Source organism: Sphaerodactylus townsendi, linkage group LG03 (genome assembly GCF_021028975.2).
Source record: "Sphaerodactylus townsendi isolate TG3544 linkage group LG03, MPM_Stown_v2.3, whole genome shotgun sequence".
NCBI lineage: Eukaryota > Metazoa > Chordata > Lepidosauria > Squamata > Sphaerodactylidae > Sphaerodactylus > Sphaerodactylus townsendi.
The window spans coordinates 493,968-518,944 of NC_059427.1; the positions used below are offsets into that span (position 1 = coordinate 493,968).

General features: G+C 54.8%; 2 protein-coding genes and 1 pseudogene across 2 annotated transcripts in view; 2 read left to right on the forward strand and 1 right to left on the reverse strand.

The window, feature by feature from the left end:
* Window positions 1-24,977, forward strand: part of LOC125428777 (zinc finger protein OZF-like) — a 798,123-nt gene that overhangs the window by 46,507 nt on the left and 726,639 nt on the right. The window lies entirely within an intron of this gene.
* On the reverse strand, window positions 8,826-9,942 carry LOC125429418 (wiskott-Aldrich syndrome protein homolog 1-like). The gene is made up of 2 exons (XM_048490525.1): window positions 9,290-9,942; window positions 8,826-9,036 (listed from the first exon to the last, which is right to left on the reverse strand). The coding sequence occupies exons 1-2, from the start codon at window positions 9,940-9,942 to the stop codon at window positions 8,826-8,828; spliced, it is 864 nt and encodes a 287-aa protein (XP_048346482.1).
* On the forward strand, window positions 10,822-19,372 carry LOC125429430 (annotated as a pseudogene).

The following is a 24,977-nucleotide window of genomic DNA, read 5'->3' on the forward strand; positions in this document are numbered from 1 at the left end:
CAGAAAGACAAGACTCTGAGACTTCTGGGGGTGGCAGGCACTGGTCATGCGTCATCCTGTGCACAGTTACTCCCACGTCTAAGCCCACTGAAATCAACAGGCTCACACTCTAGGAGTAATTCTGCACAGAACTGCGAGGTTAGGTGAGAGAGCGCGCGACGCTAAAGCAACCTTTGAGAGAGGAATTTTTGTTTCTGGGAAATAGAAGGTTAATGGTTTGAAGTGCACTATAAAAAAATCCCTGGCTGCAGGACGACAAACTCGAGTAGTCACGCCACAGGTAAGCTCGAGACTCACTGCCCTCCAGATGTTATGGACCACAGTCCCCATCTTCACATGCTGGCAGGGGATGATGGGAACTGTGGTCCAAGCTACATCTGGAGGGCTGCCAGTATAGTGGATTTTGTGGGCATATTTCACTGGTTTGGCTGTAAGGGCTTTAAAGACCCAAGTAGTGGATTTTTGAACGAGGGAGGCAGAGGAAGTCTGGGGAGAGCAGATACCCTCAGGAGAATGCAGGCCCGAAGCAAACAGGGGTTTGGGGACATCTAGCATTTGCATATTGCAAGCAAGAAATGCCCACCCTACATTTCTGTTTTATTTTAATGGCACCGGCCCCTGTGCCCTGTCTGTTGGGCCTTCAGGGGAACTGGGTAGACTTCTGTGGCAAAAAAGGATGCTGAGCCAGATGGACCTTCCAATCCGGCTTCAACGGACCTTAGAACAGGGACAGTTCTGAGTGACCGCCCTTATGTAAAGCAACCTCCAGACACCCCTGGATTGAGGGGCAAGTCAGCTGCAGTTGTCGCTTTGATCTGATGGCAGCATTTGACCTGGTTGACCACACAACACCTTGGCCCACAGGACTCACCAGTGCTGGGATTGGCGGCATGATAGTCTTGCAGTGGCTGCGCCCATTTTAAAGTCAGCTGTGGGGCGGCTGGAGACAGAAGGGAGTTGTTGGCTGCCTACTGAGTCCCAGCCCTGATTCCTACCTACAGCGGTCCATGCAACGGTCACTGTCATGCCCAATCCCACACAGCTCTGGTAATAATCCTGCCGATTTCTTCTGGGCGTGGGACGTGAGTGAGGCATGGAACGGGGGGTAAAACGGAAGCTGTTTTGGTGCTTTTAATTTTGGTTTTGGCAATAGAAGTCTAAAATGCATTTTTCCTGGTGCCTTTTCAAATACGTCCTAAATAAAATGTCCAAGTATGGTGTCTCATTACTGAAAAGTCCAAGGGACACAACAGGTCACCCAAATGCGTGGCGTGAGGATCCTCCACGGGGACTCTGTGGTTGGCGGCTGGTCAACCAATGCTTCTACAGTGGCATCAGCTTCTGGTGGAGCCAGCACCAAATCAGATCTCAGGTTTTAGTGCTCTCCACCTTTATGGCCCTAAAGCCTGATGGTTTTGAGCCCATTGTACTCTGAAGGACCCGCCTGTCACCAGATACGTTCCCTTTGATGGGCACTGCATTCCATGGCAGATAACTGACTGGCAGTCCCTGGCTCCAAAGGGACATCTGGCTGGCCTCAACAAAGGACCAGGGCTTTCTCGGCCCCTTCTGCCTGGTGTGTGTGTGTGGGAATGCTTCCTGATGAGTTCGGATTCTCCTGCGTGGCCCTGGACAGCCATGCCACAGGGGCCTCTAAATTGGGGCTGGGAAACCATCGGCCAGGCCTAAGTGGTTGAAGGCAGCTACAGTTATACCACCCAGAAGCTGGCTTCGTCCTCCCCACTCGAGTCTGGTCCAGGATGGCTTCCTTCTAAGGTTTACCTCATCAGGGGAAGGTCCTCTAGCCTCTCTGTGGTTGGGCCTCCAGATGAACTGGTTGGGATGCTGGACTAGATGGACCCCTCACTGCTCTGATCCAGCAGTAGGCTCCTACTCTATGCAAATAAGCTAACATTAAGGAGGAAACGATTAAGCTGTGTATCTTCTAATTCACGCCTCTTTGCTTCAATTGGGATCTCTCTGTTTGCAATGAGGGCATGCGGTGGGATCACTTTGGGGAGGCGTGGCCCCTTGCTCTCTTGGCCTTCCTTGGCTCCTCCCTCCGCACTCACTGGTCCTCGGGCCCAGGAGCAGAGATTTTGCATTTCAGCACTCAGTGAAAAGCACCAGACAGCAGCAAGTCAACAAGAAATCCAAGAAACCCCTTTTCAGCCACATATTTGTAGAAGGCTGGGCTCAGTCTTCGTTAAGGGGTGCAGTACTGAAGGGGGGTTCACACCCCAGATAGCTTGAGGGATGCGCCACACTGGGAACACCACAGCAGGAACTAGAGACGCTAATAATTTAGCTATATCAGCTTCCCAGACAGCGGTCCTTTCTTTCCATTAGGTTCACAGCAATGTTGCTCTCTCTGACAAAGTGCTTCGCCAGGACGGACAGGGAAGACAAGAGTCTCACAGTACATAGCAAACTGCTGCATTATATGCATTCCATCAACCAATCAAAAAACCTTTCCAATTAGCTCCAGAAAGAGGCTGCTCATACCATGAGGTGGTCATATGACACCTGTCATTTTAGATTTTGTAGATCAGACATTTGTCCTGGACACAGTCATTCAGCCCAAACCAACAAATCCACACTGAAACATTGGGTGCGTGGGGGGTGAAGTGGGTGGGACCTCCTGTGCTTGAGGAGGTGCGGGGAAGGAATTACCGGTTGGATTCCATGCATATCCCACAAAGGCACAGATTTCCTGGCCCTTGTCATGAAAAGAAGGAAGTCCTGCTCAGTTGGGATCAGTTTGGTCCTGGGAGTAGGTCTGTGCCCTCTTCTCCTCCTGGAAAGGAAACATAATGGTGGGGAGAAGGCTGGAAGTTTCTCACTTCCTGAAGCTCTTGGGGATTCCCTCTTTCACAAGGCTCCAGCAATTCAATGCGTACTCATTTGTGGAACACAGAAAACACACCCAACAATGAGTCATGGCCACAACTCTCTGTGTGTGTGTGTCTGGGGGAGGAGGATTCCTGCAAACCTTCTGCTACTTGCTTCCGAGTATTCCTGAAAGAATGCTGATAGAGTTATATATATAGTATCCCATACATGAGGACCATCGCAGGTAATCATTCCAAAGTTTCCATAAGGAACCTAGCTACAAAAGTTAAAATCTCGGAGGCAGAATTGTTTAATAGGAACGTAATCTTCCCCACAGTAGAGTATTCATTAAAGATTACAGGACAAAGAGCAAAAAGTCTGGTCCTAGATCCCTCGCATTGATTTGGAGGCAGTCAAAGCAATATATATGTTCCATGGTTTGAATTCGCCGCGTGGTACAATGGGGACATTTCGGCTCTTGCAGGTCGATTTTTTTCGTGAACCTTCCTTGGTGGCATATATAGAGCAAGGGAAGAGGAGTTACATTCGAGCCCTAGTGGGATTCTCCTCCTCCATCTATGTCTTGGCCTCCTGGGAGTAAACTCAAATAATCTGCCATATGATTGATTTTTTTAAATTCTGATGTTAAAAAAGAGGGGGGGAGCAATTGCTTCTTGCCTTTGTCCTCCTGGCAGAACTTGAAACTCTTTGAGCTGAGGCTAGGAGTTGTGCGGCCCCTGGCAAAGAGAGCCAGTGGCATGTGCAATAGCTGAGAACCGGGATCACGGGATCCACCCCCCCTGCCCCCACCCCCCCCAAAGCAGCCATTTCTTCCCTGCAACACTGTACTGTGGAGACGAAGTTTCCACTTTTAGGCCCGGAACTCCCAGGTCCCAGGTGGGGTTGGCAACTTGGTGGCCTCAGCAGCCCGAGGCTCAGGTGGGCTGCTCAGCTTCTGGAGGTTCTGCTCTTGGACTCCTCCTGCCCTTGTGGGGAGTGTCAAAGGAAATGAGCCCCGGAGAGAGAGCTGGGGCGTTGCCAAGGCAACTTCCTCTGGATCTCGGGCCTTCTGCTCTAAGCCCAGCCTCCCCTGCCTCTGGAGAGGAGTGGACTCTTTGGCTGCAGAGAGAGAGAGCGCCATTGGGCATCGCTGCGAATTTCTCCTCCCATCTTGGCACGCAGAGGCATTATTCCCACCCCACCTCCCACCCGTGAGCCTCTCCTCCACCTGAACCTGCTTTTGGGAGTCTTCTCCCTGAACAGGCTGCAGCTGCCCTCTGCCCGGCCTGCCTTCCTCCTCCAACCTCCCAGTTCCTGCTGGGGCACAGCAAACTTCCCCTTTGTGACGCTGCCAACGGCTCCTGGCACTGTGCCTTGGCGGCGAGACGAACACCTTCTTCGGCTTTGCCTTGCTTTCGCCAGACGCAGAGAGGCAGGGGTGGAGTGGCAGGGCTCGGCAGTGCAGGGGCTCCCCAGCCGAGGAGGGCCCTTGGAGACCCCTCATGGTTTCCCCTTCAGCTGCCCCCCCTACATCTTTGCTGTCTCACATAAGACAGTGATTGGCCATGCTGGCAGGGGCTGATGGGAATTGTAGTCCATAACATCCTGGAGTGCTGTAAAAGGTTCGCCACCACGGGCATAAGACAAGGAGAGTGTTTCTCAGTTCAACTTCTTCTGGCTCTGTGGCAGAATCACGAACTGCAAGCCATTTCCTCTCGGAGGAGCCAGAAAGAACTACACCCTGCTGCCCCCCCTACACCAACCGCCTCCCTCCGCCTTCCTCCCTCCCACACCTGGCCCTGAGTTCTGGAGCATCTTTTTTCAGCGCAGACAAGGAGCCTGCTAGCAGGTACTCCAAGTCGGCCGCGCCTTCTTCATTGGTCACAAACATGTACCAGGAAATGGAAGGCCACCTGCTAATCCTCTTTCTCTGCTCTTACGCTCCATGGAAATTCTATCTATAGGTACTGGGAAACGACCAGAAAGCAGGCCGTTCACTGTTCAGGTACAGCAGCACAAGGCTTCCTTCTGGCATTTGAGGGGATTTCTGCCTCGCATCGCTTCCTGCTCAGAACAGAAAATGCAAGAAAGCTACCTCTCAGGTGCCGCCCAACCACTCTGCTCTCTGCCCCACCCTCATGGCATCCCCAAGACAATTCCCACTTAACCCAGGCTTCCAAGCCTCCAGACAACCTCCCTAAGAATATAAGAACATAAGAACAGGTAGCCTGCTGGATCAGACCAGAGTCCATCTAGTCCAGCTCTCTGCTACTCGCAGTGGCCCACCAGGTGCCTTTGGGAGCTCACGTGCAGGATGTGAAAGCAATGGCCTTCTGTGGCTGCTGCTCCTGAGCACCTGGTCTGCTAAGGCATTAGCAACCTCAGATCAAAGAGGATCAAGATTGGGATTGCCATAGATCGCATCAGCTTCTCTCATCATAAAATCTTGTCCAAGCCCTTTTAAAGCTTTTAAAACCCTCACAGGGTTGCTGTGAAGATAACAGGGGGAGAACCATGTACAGAGAGTTGAGCTCCTGGAAGGAAAGGCCAGTTAAAAAAGAAGTACGATACACTATTACAGACGATCTATTAAGAGTTTCAGCATCTAATGCTGAACTCTGAGACTGGGTGTATAGAGAAGATGCCAGAATAAATAGACAATTAATAGTTCAGTCAAAAACTGCTCCATGGTATAGACCAGGGGTAGGGAACCTTTAACACTCAAAGAGCCATTTGGACCCATTTTCCATGGGAAAAGAAAACACTTGGAGCCTCAAATAATTTTTGACATTTAAAATAAAGATAACACTGTATATATTGGGTTTTTTTTACCTTTTACTCCGCTCATTCTGAGAAGCGCATGGATGCGGCAAGGATGGGACCAGCGGCTCGGCCTCGCCAGCCACCGGGAAAGCACCCGCCCCGCTCCAACAGGCCAGGTGAGAGGGGAAGCCCGCAGCGTGGCCCAGCCGGCCGCGGGCAGTTGGTCCGCCCGCCCTGCTGCCTGCAGGGTGGGCAAGGATGGGGCCAGCGGCTCGGCTCGTGGAGCCACAGTGCAAGGGCAGAAGAGCCACATGCGGCTCTCGAGCCGCAGGTTCCCTACCCCTGGTATAGACTATTTAAAAGAGATCACATTATAGCTACATATCTGAACACTTCACTAACAAGAAACTTAAGAATAGCTGATACCTCTATTAGATTTCAATCAATGCCTTCTGCAGGGCTCAGTGGTAGATATACACGAACACCTTTTTCTCAGTGTTTCTGTATCTGTGGAAAACATGAGCTTGAGGATCTTTCCTGCTACATACCGTCCTGTCGCTTTATATTCCAGCAATAAGAAAAAAAAAGATTCTTGGAGCCAATGCCTACCCAGGACAGCTTCTTTTTTGTCTGATGATGAGAAATTGATTTTTTTACTATCTGTTATCGATTCCTACATTTCTTACAAGATGGCTCTTTTTGCCCTGGCGGCCAGGAAAATGCGAGCAGAGTGTTTGAAGCACTGTTTGAACTGATGATTCAATGAGCTTGTGGTCAACTTAGTTTAGTATGAAGAAGCTGTAAAAACACCCGACATGGAAAGTATTTGATGGGGCATTTTAATTTGGATATAGTGAATATAAACAATTTATATTTTAATCTAAATATAAGTTTATTATTTTAATTTTAACTGTATGAATTATTTTAATTTTAACTGTATGTATTTTTTTAAAATTTTAACTGTATGTATTTTTGGATGTTATAGCCAATGGCTCAAACAATAAATACTACTTGACTTGACAAAAAAAGAAATAAAAAGAAATGAGCATAAATATCTGGGAATTGGCTGCTACCTAGTAGGAGTCTGACTACAACACCTGGGCTGTTCCTTGGCTCACCTGCCCTCTCATCTAGACACAGAGACCAGCGGGGGAGGGGACCAAGAAACCCTGTATCATCCAGCATGGTGTAGTGGATAAGAATGGCAGACTCTGATCTGGAGAACTGGGTTCAATTCCCCACTCCTCCTTGTGAAGCCTGCTGGGTGTCCTTGGGCTAGTCACAGTTCATTCAGAAATCTCTCAGCCCCACCTGCCTCACAAGATATCTGTGGTCGGGAGAGGAAGGGAAGGAGTTTTTTTAGCTGCCTTGAGACTCCTTATGGTTGAGAGAAGTGGGGTATAAATCCAAACTCTTCTTCTGTACCCCCAACAGGGTTGAGCTGTACAAAACAGTTCACAAGTTTACTTGGATAAATAATTAGAGAGTGTAATCTGGACAGATGTGTACAGCTTGCTGTAACTAGGATCCAATTATGTAATTCTGCACTATTAATATGCCGCGTTACGCAGTGCTCATCTGCCGAACTGCAGCCCAAGCTCTGCTCATGACCAGAGTTTAATCCTGGCAGAAATGGTGGAGGAATCTCTTCCTTTGGAGGTTTTGAAACAGAGTCCAGATGGCCATCGGTTGGGAGGGATTTGATTGTGTGTTCCTGTGTGGTGCGGGGGGCTGGATTAGGGTGACCTTTGGGGTTTTTGAACTCTATGATTTAAAGTTGGTTTCAGGTAGCCTGCTCAAGATGATTCGGCTTTCCATCCTCCCGAGTTCAGTAAAATGAGTATCCAGCTTGCTGGGGAAGGCCACGGCAAGCTACCCCGACTGTAAACATAATTTTAGTAAACACCATGATGTGATGTAACCCCATTGGTCAGGAACAACACTGTGCTTGCTCAGGGATGACCTTTATTGTTTTAAATATGCCACATTAAAAGGAATGCTTCAGTTCTATCTTTTGGATTTAGTCTAGGCTCCGTATTGCAAAGCCCTGCTCTTCTGTACACTGAATGGCTGATCCTGTCAACTGTATTGACTCACTCTGTGTCACCTGCCCAAGAGAGAAAAGCAGACTATACATAATGTAAATAACTAAAAGGATGGGACAGCCGAGGAGCCATGCTGCCGGTTGGATGCCCAGCCAAGAGACTCAGTGAGACAGGTAGCCCTATTCACAATGGAAATCAAATCGTTGTCGTCGTCGTCATCTGTCAGATTCAGAAGGCAGCCCTGCTGGGATTCGCACGAATCCGACGCCTCCGACACATTTCAACGTCCTTGGCCTCTGGGTGGGGCTCGAGCTGTAATGAATGGCCAACAGCAACCAGCTAAAGAACTGGCAGCTGTAGCATTAAACGAAATGTAATAATAATCATCATAGGACAGCAGGAGCCTGAAACGAAGCGTCAAATGCTGACGGCCTCGTCTTCCTCCCCAAAGCAGAAAAGCCACGCAGCGAGAGGAGGGGGAGGCGCACAGTTCCGCCCGCAACCCCGTCCCCCTTCTGGTACAAGTTTTGCAACGCAGCCATTCTGTCGGTGGCTGCACTCTGCACATGCCCCGGAACCCCCTGAGTCACCCTCCTCCCCCCCGTGGGCATTGCACCAACCCAAAGCCGGAAAGGGGCGGGGCTGCGCGCGCTCCTAGTCAGGGAAGGAGCCGGACTGCAGCGAGAGAGCAGCGCGCATGCGCGTCGTGGCTGTCGGGGGCAACGCGGGAGCCATGCTGACTTAACCCCAAAGCGCGGCCTCGGCGGGGGGGGGGTGGCTTGTTTTCCGCCCCCCCCCCCGCCCGTCCCGAGGGCTCCGCGGGGGCTTCTCCTTTTATTTTCAAGGGAAGGGGGGGGCAAGGACGCGCGCCCCTTCAAGCGAATATTTTGTGCCCCCTTGGGAAGGCGGAAGGCGTCACGTGACGAAGGACAACCAATCGGAGCGTGGTGACGTCGGCGGCTCGGGTGTCCCCGCCTGGCAACGGCGACTGCGGCGACGGCTGTTTCTCTCGGTTTTTCCCCCCTTGTCGGGCTTCTTATTTTCCACACTGCAGAGGACCAAGTCGGGCTACTTCTTCGGAATCGGCCGCGATGGCGCGCTTTGGATTAGGGCCTTTGGGCGGGCGCGCCTTCCACACTCCTGCTAGCCAATGGGGTGAGTGCTTTTCGGTCACGTGACCGGACCTCAGCACACTGCCGCATGCGGGCGTTGGGGGGACGGGAGCGCGCGGAAGCCGTCAATCACTCCGTTCCTCCCGCCTCCTGTGGCCCCCTCCGCCCAATGGGGAGGGGGGAGGAGAGGCGAGGCTGGGCGGCGGCTGCTTAAAGGGCCAGCTGCGTTATGTAAAGGGAGGCGTTGGGTGTCACGTGGCACGCGACCGTGGGGACCCCCTTTTCTGTGTGGGGAGGGCGGAGGCCCGTCGTCCAGAGGGGGAGCCGGAGGGCCCCCCCCGCCGCCTTCCGGGTTTCTCTGAGGCCACCCGGGTCCGGACGCCGGTTTTGAAAATGCCTCCCAGGAACCGGGGTAAACCTCCATGGACGGGCGCAGCGGGGGGGAGGGAGGGGCCGGGGTTGTGGAGACCCCCCCCCCCCGCCGCCGCCGCGCTTTGACTGTGTTCTGGCGGGGTTGGGGGGGGGGGCAGGTGTGACGCGGGTGGAAGAAAAGGGGGGCCGTGGGCGGGGCCCGGATAAGGTCTGGGGGCGCCTCCCGGTGGCCTCGAGGCTCCCTCGCTCTGCCGCGGCGGCGGCGGCGGGGGAGGGGCGCGGTTTCTCTGAAGGAAAGATGGAGGCGGCGGGAAGTGCTGCGTCATGGCCGCCCAGGCAGGCGGAGGCTGTGCGGGGCTCGAGGCCCGAGGCGGAGGGGGGCGGAGAGAGAGCGGCAAATCCTCGCCCTTTGTGCCGCCGCCGCGACGCTCTGCTGGGGACGGGGGGGGGGGGGCGAGCGCCGGGGCGCGGAGGCCGCCCTCTTTAATCGCGCAAAATGGCGGCCGGCCGGCCGGTCTGCTCCTGCTTGAGGGGCTGGCGCGGAGGCGCTCGGGGCCGGGGCGGCGCTGGCTCCCTGGCCGGTCCTGGCGGCGGCGGGGCTGGGAGAGTTCTGCTCGAGGGGGCGGGCGAGGCGCGCGCCCGCGAGAGAGAGACTCTTTTGTGTGAGGGGAGCGGCGTTTTGGCGGGAAAGGGAGCCTGAGGGGAGTCGTCGGCCCGCTCCGTTGCCCGGCGGCGCCCGTGTTCCGCTCGCGGGCCTGGGAAGGGCCGTTTCTTCGGGTGGCCGCCGAGAGCCGTCCGAGGCGAGCGGCCGCGGTCATTGTTAGCCAGCCAGCCGGCCGGCGCCCAGCTTCTCCGCAGCAGCAGCAGCCACAAAATGGCGCTTCCTCCTCCCTTCCCCCCGCGGAGAACAGAGCATCACAACAACCAACGGCCGCTTGCCAGCCCTCGCCCCGCCCCCGCGTGACTGGTCGACCAATCGGGCGGCCGCGGGCGGTGAGGCCGACCAATGCGGGACCTCGCCGCCGCCGCCAGCAGGCCAGGACAGCTCCACAGGAGGCTGCTGAGAGGCGGGTGATTGACGGCGGCGTCGCCCAATCGCTAGACTAGATGTTCTTATGTTCCGCCCGGGGCCCTCTGCCGAGCCGGCAAAGAGGCGTGTCCGAGCGGGATAGTGATGTCAGCGCCTCCCGTGGCCAATCAGAGGCCGGCTGGCGTCTATATAAGGGCGGTCGGGGGTAGGCCGGGAGGCGCCATTTCGCGGGAGCGGAGGACGGCTGCTGGCCCGAGAGAGCGCGGACTCGAGCGGGTGGGCGGGCTCCATCCGGATCCATCCTCGCCCAGCGGTTCCCCGTCGTCAGCCGGCGGGGCCTCCTCCCGGCCGCCGTAGCGCCTCCTGCCCCGCCCCGAGAGCCGCGGCCAGTCTCCCCAGTACAATCCACCGGCATCCGCCGCCCAGACCGCGACGAGCCGCCCGTGGACCGGCCCCGTCGGGCGCGGCAGCCTTCGAGGAGTCCGCCGAGCCCCGTATTGCCGGCCTCCGCATCGAGCAGGGCCGCCCCGGAGGCCCCCGACAGCCGCCCCCCCTCCACTGCGGCTCTGCTCGCCTGCTTCTCGCCTAGGCCGCCATTTTCTCCGCTCTGTGCTGCGCGGCCGGCCGAGGGGATCGGCGGCAGCCCGCCATGCAGTAGCCCCCCCTCCGCCCCCGAGCGGCCCCCCCGCCCCTTGGAGCCCCCCGCCGTTCCAGCAAAGTGGGGGGGTTCCCCGAGGCCACGGAGGCGCCGGCGGCTGGAGCGGGACCCGCCCGGGAAAGAGCCGGGCCCCCGGCGGCTGCAGCAGCAGCGGGCGGCATGTTGCAGAACGTGAACCCCAACGGCAAGTACGTAAGCCGGAGCGCGCCGCCCGCAGAGGGGCGGGGCGGGGGAAGGCGGAGGAGGAGGAGGGGGCAGGAAGAGGCGTCGCGGGGGGCGAGGGAGGGAGGGGGCATCTCTGCCGCGGGGAGTGGGAGGGTCGTGCCGCTGCCCCGAAACCCCCGGTCCTGAACTCCGCGGTTCTTCGCTGTTCCCCAAAAGCGCTCGTGGTCGCCCCGCTGGGGGACAAGATGCGTCGAAATCGATTCCCCCCCCCCCCCCCCGACTGTCAGAAGCGGGGCCCTGGCTGGCATCCCGTCGCCCCTTTGATTTGATGTCGACCCCTGGCAGGCGGGGCTAAGGGCCTGGTGGTCTGTAACCTTCCAGCTCCACAGACCCCCCCCCCCAACCTCTGTCCATAGGGCACCCCCACCCCAAGCGACCTGCAGGAAAACCCACAGGGGAGTTCTTGCCTTGCCAGGTGGCGATGTAAAGCGTTGGGGGCTCTGTGGCTGACTGCGGGGGAGGGTTTTTCTCGGATGGTGGCTGATTTTGGGGGTGTTGTTGGGGGTCGCAGACTGCCATCGTGTGGGACACGCACACTGTGTTGTGATCCTTGAGGTAACGTTGAGTGGATGCAGATGGCCCAGCGACAAGAGATGTTGCCATCCTAGGTAGCTCTTGTTTCGTTTCTTATTCCAGGGGTGTCAAATCCAGCTCCCCAGATGTTCACAGATTGCGATTTCTGTCACCCTGGTGTGAATCACAGTCTGGGAAAATCTGGAGGACTGGATTTTAACCCCCGTTGCTCCTCAGCATGGTCTTGAAGTAGTTCCACTCACTGCTGCATTGCAGGAGGCTTTACCTTCAGGTGATCTCCGGGGCCAGGGGCCATAGATAGCTTGGGGGCTTGCAAACGCTGCCTTCCCGTAACTTTGCATGTCTGCCCCTGTCCCACAGGATCCTTGGGGAGGCCAATGTGGGCTTGGTGGGACTGGCGGTGGAGTCCACACCGGGGAAGCGTATCCGCAAGCCCTCGCTGCTGTACGAGGGCTTCGAGGGCCCCACCGTGGCCTCTGTCCCAACCCTCCAGCTGGCGTCCAACAACCCGCCCCCGCCGGAGGTCACCAACTGCAAGAAGCCCGGCAGGGTCACCAACCAGGTGCAGTACCTCCACAAGGTGGTGATGAAAGCCCTCTGGAAGCACCAGTTCGCCTGGCCCTTCCGCCAGCCCGTGGATGCCGTCAAGCTGGGCCTTCCGGTAAGGTCCCCTCCCTGCTTGTGTCCCCTGCTGGGGAGGGGGAGCTGCAGGGAGCCTGGCGCTGGGGCCTGTGGGTCAGCCACCTCCCGCCCTTCCCATGTGCTCAGTTGGCATCAGGGGGTGCTAGAGACAGGCTTCCCTCAGACAGGGAATTGTCTCCACTGAGGCGTAAGGGGTGGGGAAAGTTGTAGGAACTCTGCTTGCTTAAAGACACCCCACTATCTTTGAGAGGTGGTTGGTGATTTTTGCCTGGAACCAGTCCTGGCTCCTTCTGCTGGTTTGGGGTTGTTTTCTGGAGGGCCCCCAGTTCTGGCCCTGCCTTTGGACTGTGTTGCTTAGGGAAGCTCAGCAGACATTGATTTCTCAAGCATAATCGAGGCTCTGGGTCTTGCACCCAGAACGGCCGCCTCGCCCTGGATGGTCCCTACAAAGGTATGGATGAGATGATGCAGCCGCTTTTTGCGCTCTCGCGCCACCCTCCCCGTCCTAATCTCTTCTGCCCTGAATGCGTTTTGCAGATTCCCATCCATGACTTTGTAGAAGACATCCAGTGACCCCCAAATTAAAGGCCAGCACCTGTGGCACCTAAGGAGTTAAAGCCCAGAGGTAAAAATCCACTTAGGCTTACACTTGCTTAGCTGTTTGGTCACCCCTGCCAATGGCGGCTTCCTCCAGGGGCGCTTCTGCTGCCTCTCCCAGCACAGCTGTGCTCTGGGGAGTCTCCTTCAATGGCAGGGTCTAGGGCAGCCCCCAGGAGAGGAAGGGGCAGCAAGCCAAGCTTGCTGAGCAAGTATTTCCTGGCCATCCCAGATGTGTTCAGGCAAGACCTCTCCCTCCTGTGCAGAATCTGGCCGAGGGTGCTGAGCAGGACTCTGGTTGGGACGCTGATCGGCGCTGCTGCCGCTCTGGACGTGGGCAAGTGGGGGAGGGTGGGAGGCAGCCTGCCGGGGGCCTGACCGTCTGGCCTCCTTGCTCTGTTCTCTCCAGGACTATCACAAGATCATCAAGCAGCCCATGGACATGGGGACCATCAAGCGGCGGCTGGAGAACTGCTACTACTGGAGTTCGGCCGAGTGCATGCAGGACTTCAACACCATGTTTACCAACTGCTACATCTACAACAAGGTAGGCGGGGGGGCTGGAGCTGGTGGACTCCACGGGCGGAGGCAGGTGGGTGGCGGCTGATGGGAGTTGGGTCTTGGGAGGGGTGGAGAAAAGGCCGCAGGCAGACTAGAGAGGTCTTTGCTGTTGTACAGTGAACTGTGAGAACAGTTGAGATGACGGAGCATTTAGATTTATAGCCAGCCCCCCCCCCCCCCCCACCATTTGTTTCCCGTAAGGGCAGTCAAGGCAGCTTACAAGTTCTTTTTCCTTTCCTTTCTCCACAACAGAGACCCCCAAGTGGGTCTGAGAGTGGAGGCAACTATAGGTAGCCCAAGGTCACCCAGCAGGCTTCACGTATAGGAGTGTGTGATCCTCCACGGCAGGGGGTTGGACTTGTGGTCTCTTCCTGGTCTCCCGTGTGATTCTGTGCAGTTCACCAAATAAGAGTTCACCGCCATGTGGGAGGGACGGGAATTAAAGCGGGTTTCCCAGATTAAAGTCTATTTTCTCTTAACCGGGACCCCGTGATGGGGTTAGGAGCAAGTTGTTGGATTGGGGCAACCTGCAGTGCAGAGACCTCCCTTCCTGGTTGGTTGATGTTCTCTTTCCTCCGTCCAGCCCACAGATGACATTGTGCTGATGGCCCAGACTCTGGAGAAGATTTTCCTGCAGAAAGTAGCCCAGATGCCCCAAGAGGAGCAAGAAATTGTCGTCACGGTGGCCAAGAACAGCCACAAGAAGGGGCTTCCCGCGCAGCAGGTGATTCGTTGTGTTGGGGCTCCTGGGCCTTCCAACTCCCCATTGCTAGGCAGAATCTCCCAGTCTCCAGTTGTTTAACTGCGGTCCCACACCCTGTCAGTCAGGCTTTTACCTTCATTGCAGCAAGGGTATTTCAGAGGGCTTAAGGAGGGACAGTGAAGTCAGAAGACTGTGTACTCTGGGGTGTGGGGTGAAAGGGGACGCTGGGTTTTCTCTTGTGAAAGGTGGGGGTTGGGGCGTCAGAGCTGCCTGGGTTGCTGGCTGTGAATCCAAGGCTTGGCTTGTGTGGGAGGAGGCCTGAGGCCGTGGCCCCTGACGGATCCTCCTCTTGTCTCACCAGCACTCCAAGCGGCGGCGGCCAACGCAGCTGCCCATCAAGTCCCTGCCGTCTCTTCCGTGTCCCACACACAGCTGTTCCCCACAAGCACGGACATTCCCACCACGATCGCCAGCATCCCCCCCCACCCCTTCCGTCATCTCTGCGCCACTCCTCAAGCCCCTCCCACTCCACGCCTCCCACCCAGCCGGTGCTCACAGTGCCTGCCCCCACCCAGCCCGTGGCCAAGGTGAGCCAGTGGGGTGGTGGGGCAAGGGCGGGGCTGAATGGGGGCCCATTTGGGAGGGAAGACTGTGCTGTCGCTGCCTCCCGGTTGGGAACCCCACAAGCATCTTTTCTCCCTTCGCAGAAAAAGGGTGTGAAGCGGAAAGCGGACACGACCACCCGACCCCGGCCGCCATCATCGCCACCAGCGGGGAGAGTCCTCGCCTTCAGCCACCGTGCCGGAGGTAAAGGCGGCCAAGATCCCTGCCCGTCCGAGGAAGCGGACGCCCCATCAAGCCCCCCCGCAAGGACCTCCCGGACTCCCAGCAGCACCGACCTCCAAGCGAGGGAAGCTCTCGGAGCAGCTGAAATCCTGCAACGGCATTCTGAAGGAGCTGGTGTCCAAGAAGCACGCGGCCTACGCCTGGCCCTTCTACAAGCCAGTGGACGCCTCGGCCCTGGGCCTCCCACGACTACCATGAGATCATCAAGCACCCCATGGACCTCAGCACCATCAAGGTAACCCCACAGGCTGAGTGGGGGCGGGGAGAGGGCAGGGCAGTGGGGTTGAGACCCCAGGCAGCGGCAGAAGGGGGGCTTTGCTGCCCACTGTGGTAGGAGCCCAAGCAGTAATGGGCGTTCGTTGAAACCTTTTTTGTGAACCTGTGGGCTGCGAATTTTTGGATGGTACAAGTTCATCATGGTAACAAAACGTGAGGAAACACGATGGGAAACACTGGGTGGGAAGGAGGGATTTGGGCCGGGGTAGCACCTGCCTGTGAGTTGAAATGCGCAGCACCCAATTCTGCTTCGCTAAGTTCCTGTTTGCTTTGGCCCGGATGTTGGATTTTGCCCTTTGAACTGCAGTTGCATTTTGTTTTTTGGTATAGAGCAAGCCTGGGCTAGTGGTGTCAGAGCAGGGGGCTCTAGTCTGGGGGGCGGGGTTTGATTTTCTGCTCCTACCCATAAAGCTTGCTGGGTGGTCTTCGGTCAGTCACAGCTCGGCGAACTCCCTCAGCTCCACTGAGCTCACAAGATGTCTGTTGTGGGGTCAGGGAAGGAAGCCAGTTTGTAAGTCCCTTTGAGCCTCTTCGGTGTAAATCCAGACGTCTTATTCTGCTTGAAATCATTCCAGGGTCTTTGGTAACTCTCCTTTTGTTTCCCTTATTTACGCGAGCGCAAGATGGAGAACCGGGAGTACCACGATGCCCAGGAGTTTGCATCCGATGTGCGACTGATGTTCTCCAACTGCTACAAGTACAACCCGCCTGACCATGATGTGGTGGCCATGGCCCGCAAATTGCAGGTGAGCCGGTGGGCATAGCAGCTAGTGGAGTGGGCCAGGTCTCCTCCCTTGTCATGGGGCGGCCAGACGCCCTGCTCTGTCTCTCCTCCGCTGCAGGACGTCTTTGAGTTCAGCTATGCCAAGATGCCAGATGATCCCCTAGACATGAATCCTCCCTCCACGTCGCTCCCACAGCCAGGGCTCCTGATGAAGTCTTCCTCAGATGAGTCTTCTAGTGACGAAGGGGACGAGGACGAGGAGGAGGAAGAGGAGGAGGGTGACGAAGACGACAGCAGCAGCGAGACCTCTTCAGACAGCGAGGAGAGCTCCGACTTCCGGAAGAGGAGCGGGCGCAAACCGCCTGGCTGGAGCTCCAGGAACAGGTGAGGCCAAGTGGGCCACGCTGCACGGGCCACGCTCTGGCTGCAAGGTGGGCGCTTGCTGCGTGTCGTGCCCCCGCATCAGCTTCTGCCCTTTCCCCTCTGCAGCTGCTTGAGCCGTGGCACGAGCAGCTGGCGGCCCTCTCCCAAGGGCCCGTCTGAAGCCCAAGAAGAAGCGGGACAAGAAGGAGAAGAAGAAAAAGAAGAAGCTGGAGAAGCACAAAGCCAAAGCGAGAGAAGAGGAGGCTGGCCGGGCTCACCAGACCCAGCTCAAGAAGTCCAAGAAGGCCGGGGGAGGCACCCAGTAGCAAGTGAGTGGGGGGCTGGTGCCATTATGGAAGGTGAGGATGGAGGGGGCCTTCCCCAGCTGTGTGATGACGCTCTTTCCCCGGCAGATCGACCGTGGTGAAGTCCTTGTGTCAATCAAGCCAAGACGGACTGATGGCTGTGGCTCCATCCCTGTGTCCTTGGGAGCGTGTGTGTGTGTGTTTTGCTGACCCCGTGGTTCCCCTTCCCTCCCCCAGGAACTCCAAGAAGGCCGCCTCAAAGGCCCTCCCCCTGCCCGTCCCCGTGCTGTACGACTCGGAAGAGGAGGAGGAGAGCAAGCCGATGACCTACGACGAGAAGCGCCAGCTCAGCCTGGACATCAACAAGCTGCCGGGGGAGAAGCTGGGCCGGGTGGTGCACATCATCCAGTCGCGGGAGCCTTCGCTGCGCGACTCCAACCCCGAGGAGATCGAGATTGACTTTGAGACCCTCAAGCCCTCCACCCTGCGGGAGCTGGAGCGCTACGTCCTCTCGTGCCTGCGCAAGAAGCCCCGCAAGCCCTACAGCGAGAGTGAGCGGCCGGGGGGAGGGGCAAAGGGGGGGGGGTTCCACGGGACAGAGACTCCTGGGCAACGAGACGTGCTTCAATCTGGGGATCCAGATTTGATTCCCTAGAAGTTCCCATGAGCAGCTGTTCTGGTCAACTGAATTTGTTTCCCCGTTCCTCCCTATGAAGCCCGCAGGGTGACTTTGAGCCAGTCACGGTTCTCTCAGAACTCTCAGCCATTCTTGCCTCACAAGGCTTTGAGACTTCTTACAGGGGAGAAAGCAGGCTACACATCCAGACTCCTTCTCTCCTCTTATCTTCATTCCCTTGTTACTGTGGGTTTTTTCTCCTCTTGCTTTATCTTCTGCTGTATTTTCTTCCCTTTCTGTAGTTTGCCCCTCCTGGGGCAAACCAAACACTGAGCTGTGGTGTAGGAGGTTAAGAGCTCATGTATCTAATCTGGAGGAACCAGGTTTGATTCCCTGCTCTGCCACCTGTGCTGTGGAGGCTTTTCTGGGGAATTCAGATTAGCCTGCGCACTCAAACACACGTCAGCTGGGTGACCTTGGGCTAGTCACAGCTTCTCGGAGCTCTCAGCCCCACCCACCTCACAGGGTTGTTGTGAGGGGGGAAGCGCAAGGAGATTGTCAGCCCCTTTGAGTCTCCTGCAGGAGAGAAAGGGGGGATATAAATCCAAACTCCTCCTCCTCAGTGTTGCTGGTGATGAATTGCATGGCCATTCTCAGAGTAGCTGCTGAGATCTCTGGCAAGGTGTCGTTGGTGCACTGTAATCCCCTGTCTGGTCCTGCCCCTTATTGTGTGACTCTTTTGGCCCATGTACTGTGGTTGAGCCCAGAACTGGGTTTTTTTTAGCTGCAGGGAGGGGTTGAATGTATGCAGGGCCCCCCTGGGTATCCTTCTGTTCCCTCTTCCTGACTTGTCAGACAATTTGGAGGGAGATCTGTATTTCTAATTGTTTCTATAACAAAAGGAAATGGCTGAGATTTGGGGGAACAGAGTCCTGTGTTCAGTTCTGCCCCGTGTATTGGGGACAGGGAGTGCTGGTGCCCCTGCAGAGGAGGTGGTTGGGGGGGGGGTGGATGACCCTTGAGTAGGCTCTGAATGCGGCCCTTCCTCTCTCCGCAGCCCTGAAGAAGCCAGTGGGCAAGACGAAGGAGGAACTGGCCCTGGAGAAGAAGCGGGAGCTGGAGAAGCGCTTGCAGGACGTTAGCGGGCAGCTGAACTCTGCCAAGAAGCCCCCCAAGAAGGGTGAGTGGGGGAGGGAGCAGTGGCTCGTGGGCCCCCTGACTCGTGGCTCCCTGGGGGTCTGCAGAGCCTGGCCACTAACACTCTCTCTCTTTTTCCCGCTCAGCCAATGAGAAGCCGGATCTGGCCCAGCAGCCGCAGGCGGTGTCGGTCTCCCGCCTGAGCGCCTCCAGCTCCAGCTCCGACTCCAGCAGCTCCAGCTCCTCCTCCTCCTCCTCAGACACGAGCGACTCGGACTCCAGCTAGGCGGCCGCCGGAAGTCGGGGGGAGTCCCGGGCACCCAAGAAGCAGTTCTGCAGGACCAGAACGTGGTGGCAGGAAGGACTGGCTGCCCAGCCAGGAAGGGGGGCGAGAGGCGCCCGCGGCCAGCTGCCTCTTTCTCCCCCCCTTTGGACTCTGGGGCACAGGCCGGCCCGGTTGTGTTTGTGCTGTGGCATGGGGGGGCGGGGGGGCTCTGTACAGTTAGCTCCAGCAAAGGGGGGGCAGCCGTGTTTTACTGTTTGGTTGAATTTAAAAAAAACTTGTGGTTTTTATGAAGCATTCAGCAAGTTTGGTTTGTGAGGCTCCCTCCCTGGAGGGACTGTCAAAAGCGCGGGGGGGGGGGGGGCAACATGCGCCTCGCTGTCTTGGACTGGACCTCCTGGTGGCGTAGGGTGGGGCAGAGCGCCCCCTGCTGGTGGCAGCCGAGGCTCTTCTATTTATTTCTCCATCAGTGGTTTTCCCTGGGAGCCGGAGCCAGTGCCCCTGTGGATGCCCCGTGGGCAGACAGGAGACAGCATGTTCTTCATTCCCCGCCCCCCCCCCCCCCCCCCAGGGGGACAGGACAGATCCCAGCTCCTCTTGGGGTTTTTTATGTTGGCTGTAAAACTCTTTTTCTACTGTTCCTTTGATCCCCCTCCCTGCCCTTGGCCAACTCCGGGGGCTCCATTTCATCTTATTGTATGTTAAACTTTCTGGTTCTTTGACATGTAAATAAAAAAAATATTATACACCCCAGTGTGGGCTTTTGTGATGGGAAGGGAGGGGGCAGCTTCTGGCTGCTGAGATTCAGGACCAGTGCAGGGACTGTGGCCCCACCTGGGACACTTGGCCCTGGCAGGCAGCTGCCTGTCACAGGTTGGTCGGGGTGGGGGTGGGGTGGGGGGTCACCAGCAGCTGGCTGGTGTGTGGTTGAGCTCTGCTGCTGTGTCAGACTTGGGGCCTGTGTTGCCGCAACAAATGTATGCGGTTTCCAGAGTTTGATGCTCCCTCGAGCCTCACTCTTTCCCCTCTTTCCTCCACCATCTGCAGCGCAGTCTTAGCGTCTGAGAGCTTGTGGGCTCCGATCTGGAGAACTGGGTTTGATTCCCCACTCCTCCGTATGAAGGGAGGACTCTTATCTGGTGAACTGGATCTGTTTCTCTGCTGCTCTGCTTGAAGCCTGCTGGGTGACCTTGGACCCGTCCACAGTTCTCTGGGGAATCCCTCCATCCCACACAGCCTCACCAGGTGTTTGTTGTGGGAAGAGGAAGGGAAGCAGTTTGGAAGCTGCCTTGAGTCTCCTTGCAGGAGAGAACAGGAGGAGGGATAAATCCAGCCTCCTCTTCCCATAGTGAACGGCTGCCTCTGCTATCCCCCCCCCCCACAACACACCCGCCTGTTGCCGTTGGAACTGGACTCAGCATCGTAGTTGGAAAGCACCCCCAGGGCCATCTAGTCTGCCCCCCTGGCGTGCAGGAACATCCCATCAGGGCACTCCTGACAGAGGGCCTTGGCCCACTGCCAGAGCATGTATTTGGGGCAGTCTGCCCCGCCCAACGAAGGCCGGCTGAGAGTACATCTCCATCAAGTTCATTTTGGATACTTTGAGTGGTGTTTTATCTTTCTGCGACTTTTAAAAGTTTTCCAGAAGAGATGCTTTTGCCCAACCCTGCAGGAATAAAGTGACTGCATGATGGGAGAAGCTGGTAGCATCAGCCCTTGAAACTACAGCCTAGAGCTCTGTTTTCCACATTTCTATTATTTAACTCTTAATCTGCCCAGCCAAGGGTCTGGTGGGCTGGAACCTTTTTTTGTGCCTGCGTAGCTGATTCCAGAGAACGGTGTGCTGTGGGTTTGGGCGTGGAACCAGTCCTTCTCTAGAGAAGCAGAGAGTGGCTAGGATGCTTCTCTCTGCTGAGCGATTGGGTGTCGCTGATGTGGTCTCCACCTTGGCCTGGTCCTTTAGAGCACTGGAAGCTGAAAACCTCTCAGCCGCCATACCATACAAGTTATCTTTTTTGCAGAGTTCTGTGATGACGGGGGAACTGGGTGGGTGGAGTGGGGACAGAGTCAGAAAATGACCTGAGCAGGTTAGAGAGCTGGGCCAATACTAACAAAATGAATTTCAACAGAGATAAGTGTAAGATAACTGCACTTAGGCAGGGGGAAAATGAACTTTTGCAGATATAGGATGGGCAAAACCTGGCTTGACAACAGTTCATGTGAAAGGACCTGGGAGTCTTTGTAGAACATGAGTCAGGAGTGTGATGTGGCAGCCAAGAAAGCCAATGTGATTCTGGGCTGAATCAGTAGGAGTCTAGCGTCTAGAGATTGAGGACAATAAGCGTCTAGACAATTGAGGACCTCTATACTGCACTGATCAGACCTCACCTGGAATATTGTGTCCAGTTCCAAATTTGAGAAGGATATTGACAAGCTGGAATGTGCCCAGAGGAGGGGAACCGAAATGGTCAAAGGTCAGGATTTGTCCCCACTGGTCCTGCCAGACAAACCTCCTTGTCCTTCTTTAGTGATGAGCTTACTGGATCGAGGGAACGCTGGTGATGTCGATTTCCCTTGAGCCTTTGGTAGGGTTCCCTGTGATATCCTGATGAGAACCCCACTAAAAACATTCCCCTCACTAGACACAGTGTGTAACAGACCTCCCTCTGTGATGCACCTCTGAAGATGCCAGCCACCGAGGCAGGTGGAACGTCAGGAACAAGATCCACCAGACCACGGCCACACGGCCCGGAAAACCCACCACAACCAGTTGAATCCGGCCGTGAAAAGCCTTCGACCAGACACTGTGGCTGAGGAGTTTGGGCAAGAGGAGGCTGTCGCTGCCATCTTGCTTGTGGGCTTCCCAAAGGCGGCTGGTCAGGCACACAGTGAACAAAACGCTGGCCTTTGCAGCAGGGCTCTCCTAGGACTCCGTCCGGGCGGTCTCTTTGCAGCAGCTGAGGACTCGATCTACACTTTCGTTGGCTTCTTTGCACATTCTGCACTTTGCATCATTGGAGGATTTTTTTATTATTATTTTGGGCTGGATCCTATTTTTCTCAATGGCCTGCTCTTGAGAAGCTAAAATCAGGGATTCAGTTTCCTTTTTCAGAGTTCCAGTTATTAACCGCAGCCAGGTCTTTTCGTTGTCCACCTTGACCTTGTCCAGAAACTGGCCTTGCGATGCTTTGTTGTGCCAGCTTTCAGTTCTCCTTTTAACCACATTTTTTTCTGTACTCCTGCTTGGTTCTCTGGGCATTCAGTCAATGCCTGTTCTTCACTTCGATCAATGCCTGTTCCTGAGTTCCATTCGCATAATCGGCCAGCGTTGATGTTGGTCAGCGGCTTCCTGGACCCGAAAGAGGATTTTAGGGGGAGGTTTTGCATCGCTGGGCAGTGATTGTGGTCTCCTGGATCAGGGCCAGTTTCTCTCTTTCCGAGTTCGGAGCGTGGGGAAGCAAGAACTGAGCCCTTCAGCCATGTCCAGGGTTCCTGGCAAAGACGGGGGGTGGGGGGTGGGGGTGGGGGTGGGGGGGAGAAGTTCTGGTTCTGTGGCAGAGCACAATTCTCACAAGGGCTGGGGGGGCAGCCTGGCTCTAGCGATGTGGGCGGGGGGTGTCATTTGCACCCCTGCTGAGCAACTGAAAAGTCTTCCAGAGTGCTTCATCTGACATACGGGACATTATGAAGTCCACCTTGCCCAAAAACTGGCAAGCGAAAGAGGGAGGCTGTAGCCCTGGCCCCACCCTGCTCCCTTTTGTGTTTGGAGGGAGGTGTCCACATAGGAGAGCGGGCAGAACAGAGGCACCAGTTGGGGATGAACCCAGACTGGCAGGAACCCCTGAAGCCTCCTTCCCACACGTCTTGATCCACCCGCCCCAGGTGGGACCGGCAGAGGCCTAAAGCTGTTACCTTCCTGCGTTGGCAAAATCCTTCTCTTTTTCCTTTTGTGTTATATGCCAGCCGTCTTCCTGGCCTGTTAGCAGATTCAGCCTTTTTTGTTTTGTTTTACATATTTCAACTTTGTTTCTATTTCTCTCACCATCAGCACCGATTTCAGTTGTAAAGTAGTCTGTGTTGTATGATGGTTTTATCCTTTGGCTGTTTCCTCACCTGTTCTTTTTCTTAATTTCCTCTGATATTTTCTCTTGGCTTTCTTTTATTCAAGAAAAGTTTGAAAAATTCTCTTAGTTTTTCTTTGAAGTCTTGAATAACCAAGTCTTTTTATAACAAATTTTCATTTTACCCTCCATCTAAGTGTATTAGATCCCCCCCCCCCTTAAATTCCATACTTCCATACCATAGATTATGATCTGAAAACTCTCTGCTTGGTAAAATTGCTACTTTGATAAGCTTGGGGGCCGATTTGTTTGACACCCAAATCATGACAAAGAGCTATGTCTTTCTATTAAGTGGCATTCCCATTCTTCTATCTCCATATGTCCACCCAGATTAAAATGTCCGCCATATAAAACATTTTTTTGGCAGTTTACTTGGTGTATTTTTAATTATTTTTAGATGTTCTGTTTGGTTGTGGTGGTATCACCCCATTCCAATGGTCCATCACATCAACTTTCATATTGGAGATCTGCTAATTTCTCTAAATGGTGTTTATAAAAATTGGCTTTGTTTTCGTTTGGTGCACAAACCCCCAACAGGTTAGCTTTCACCCCTAAGTATCTGCCTTGCTCAGTTTAGGTTCATATTCTGATTTTATGAACAACAACACCCCGTTCTTCTTTTTCACACTTGCTGACTGTAAATTCTTCACCTAACAGTTTTTGTTTCAAATGTTTTGTATTCATTTTTTCCTTTCTGTTTTTTGTAAACAAATTATATTCTGTCGAAGGCTTTCACGGCCAGATTCAACTGGTCCTGGTGGGTTTTCTGGGCTGTGTGGCCGTGGTCTGGTGGATTTTACTCCTAACGTTTCTCCTGCATCTGTGGCTGGCATCTTAGTGTGAAACAGACTTTTCTGTGTGATACACCTCTGAAGATGCCAGCCAGATGCAGGAGAAACGTTAGGAACAAAATCCACCAGACCATGGCCACATAGCCCAGAAAACCCACCAGAACCAAATTATATCCTGTTTTTTTCCCTCAAATAGTGATAATTTTTTTGTGTAGCATTGAGCCCTCTTACATTCCATGTCTGTGGAGAATGTCTACAACCCGCACCCTTCTCTCTCTGTGTGGCTTAAGTGCAGATTTAGTTGCCTTTTCCCTATTTATTCTAAATCTTAACCCTACTGTTTCTGTAAGTAAGTCCAGTAGGCAGCAATTTCAGATTAGGCGTTTCACCTGCTCCCCTCCTTATGGAATCAGAGAGCGCCTTTAGAGATTGATTTTCAGATTTACCCTTCTCTGAATTCAATTTGAACCCTATTAATGAAGGAAAGTTGGAAAGGTTCTCTGGTTCCTCAGAAAGGGCGAGTTCAGAAAGGGTTCTCTCTGTCTCTCTCTCTGTCTCTCTCTCTGGGAAAGAGGATTCCTGAGTCTCTGAGGAACTCGCTTGGTTCACATAGAAAAGGTTGGAGTAGCTTCCTTAGTGTGAGATAGGAATAGATATCATAAGGGGCAGCAAAACGCTTTAGTTAAATTTGGAGTCTTACATCCGTTCTAGATCATATATTTCTTCCAGTTATTAAGTAGTTGCTCAAGTGGTTTTGGTGGTGTATTGAGCCTCTGTATTGGTCCTCTGAATATTTGAGATAAATTGGCCAGTGAACTGCAACCTGCTTCTGCCACAATTGGCTGTGCCATCAAATCAAAGGGTTTTCTTTTCTTTCTCAGGAGCTGGCAGGGCCCCTCCCAATCCAGTAAGGAGGGTCTTTCTCGTGGCAGTGAAAATGAAGTAGTGGGTGCGAGTTTGGTGAAATGGCTTCCTGGCCTAGTGTTATAGGCACAGCCATCAGGCTTAACGTAGGAAGAAGGTCTTCCCCGATTGGGCTGCACCTACCCCGGTTCATCACAATGTCCCAGTCTTATAATTCATGTTGTAATCCAGGTCTTAATCTCATTACTCAATTAGTCTTCTGGTACCCTCTAACTCTCCTTCCTGAAGTAGTGTTGATCCCGCATCCAGATCTTTTCCGTGCTTCTGAAGAAAGTATTTTGCCTTTTGTACAGTGTTTAGTCTAACGTTGCTTGAAATGGAATGACACGCCCTCCCATTTCCCCCAGAGAAATCTGATATTCTTTCATTTCAAAACCTCCACCAAGATAGAGCATACAGGTCTCTTCTGTAGTATTCTTATGGGCACTGACTTCAGGATGGTTATCTCTACTTCATCAATTTTCAGCTTTGTATCAGAATTTTGTAAGATGATCTGCTTCGTTTCCCTCCTCGCAAA

What these genes read in the sequence shown, in the direction of transcription:
- LOC125429418 (XM_048490525.1), bottom strand. Translation starts at nt 9,942, where the DNA reads ATGACCGCGGCCGCTCGCCTCGGACGGCTCTCGGCGGCCACCCGAAGA. An exon ending in CCCCCTTTTCTTCCACCCGC is followed by an intron (nt 9,037 to 9,289) that starts GTCACACCTGCC and finishes CTCCCCACACAG; the next exon opens with AAAAGGGGGTCCCCACGGTC.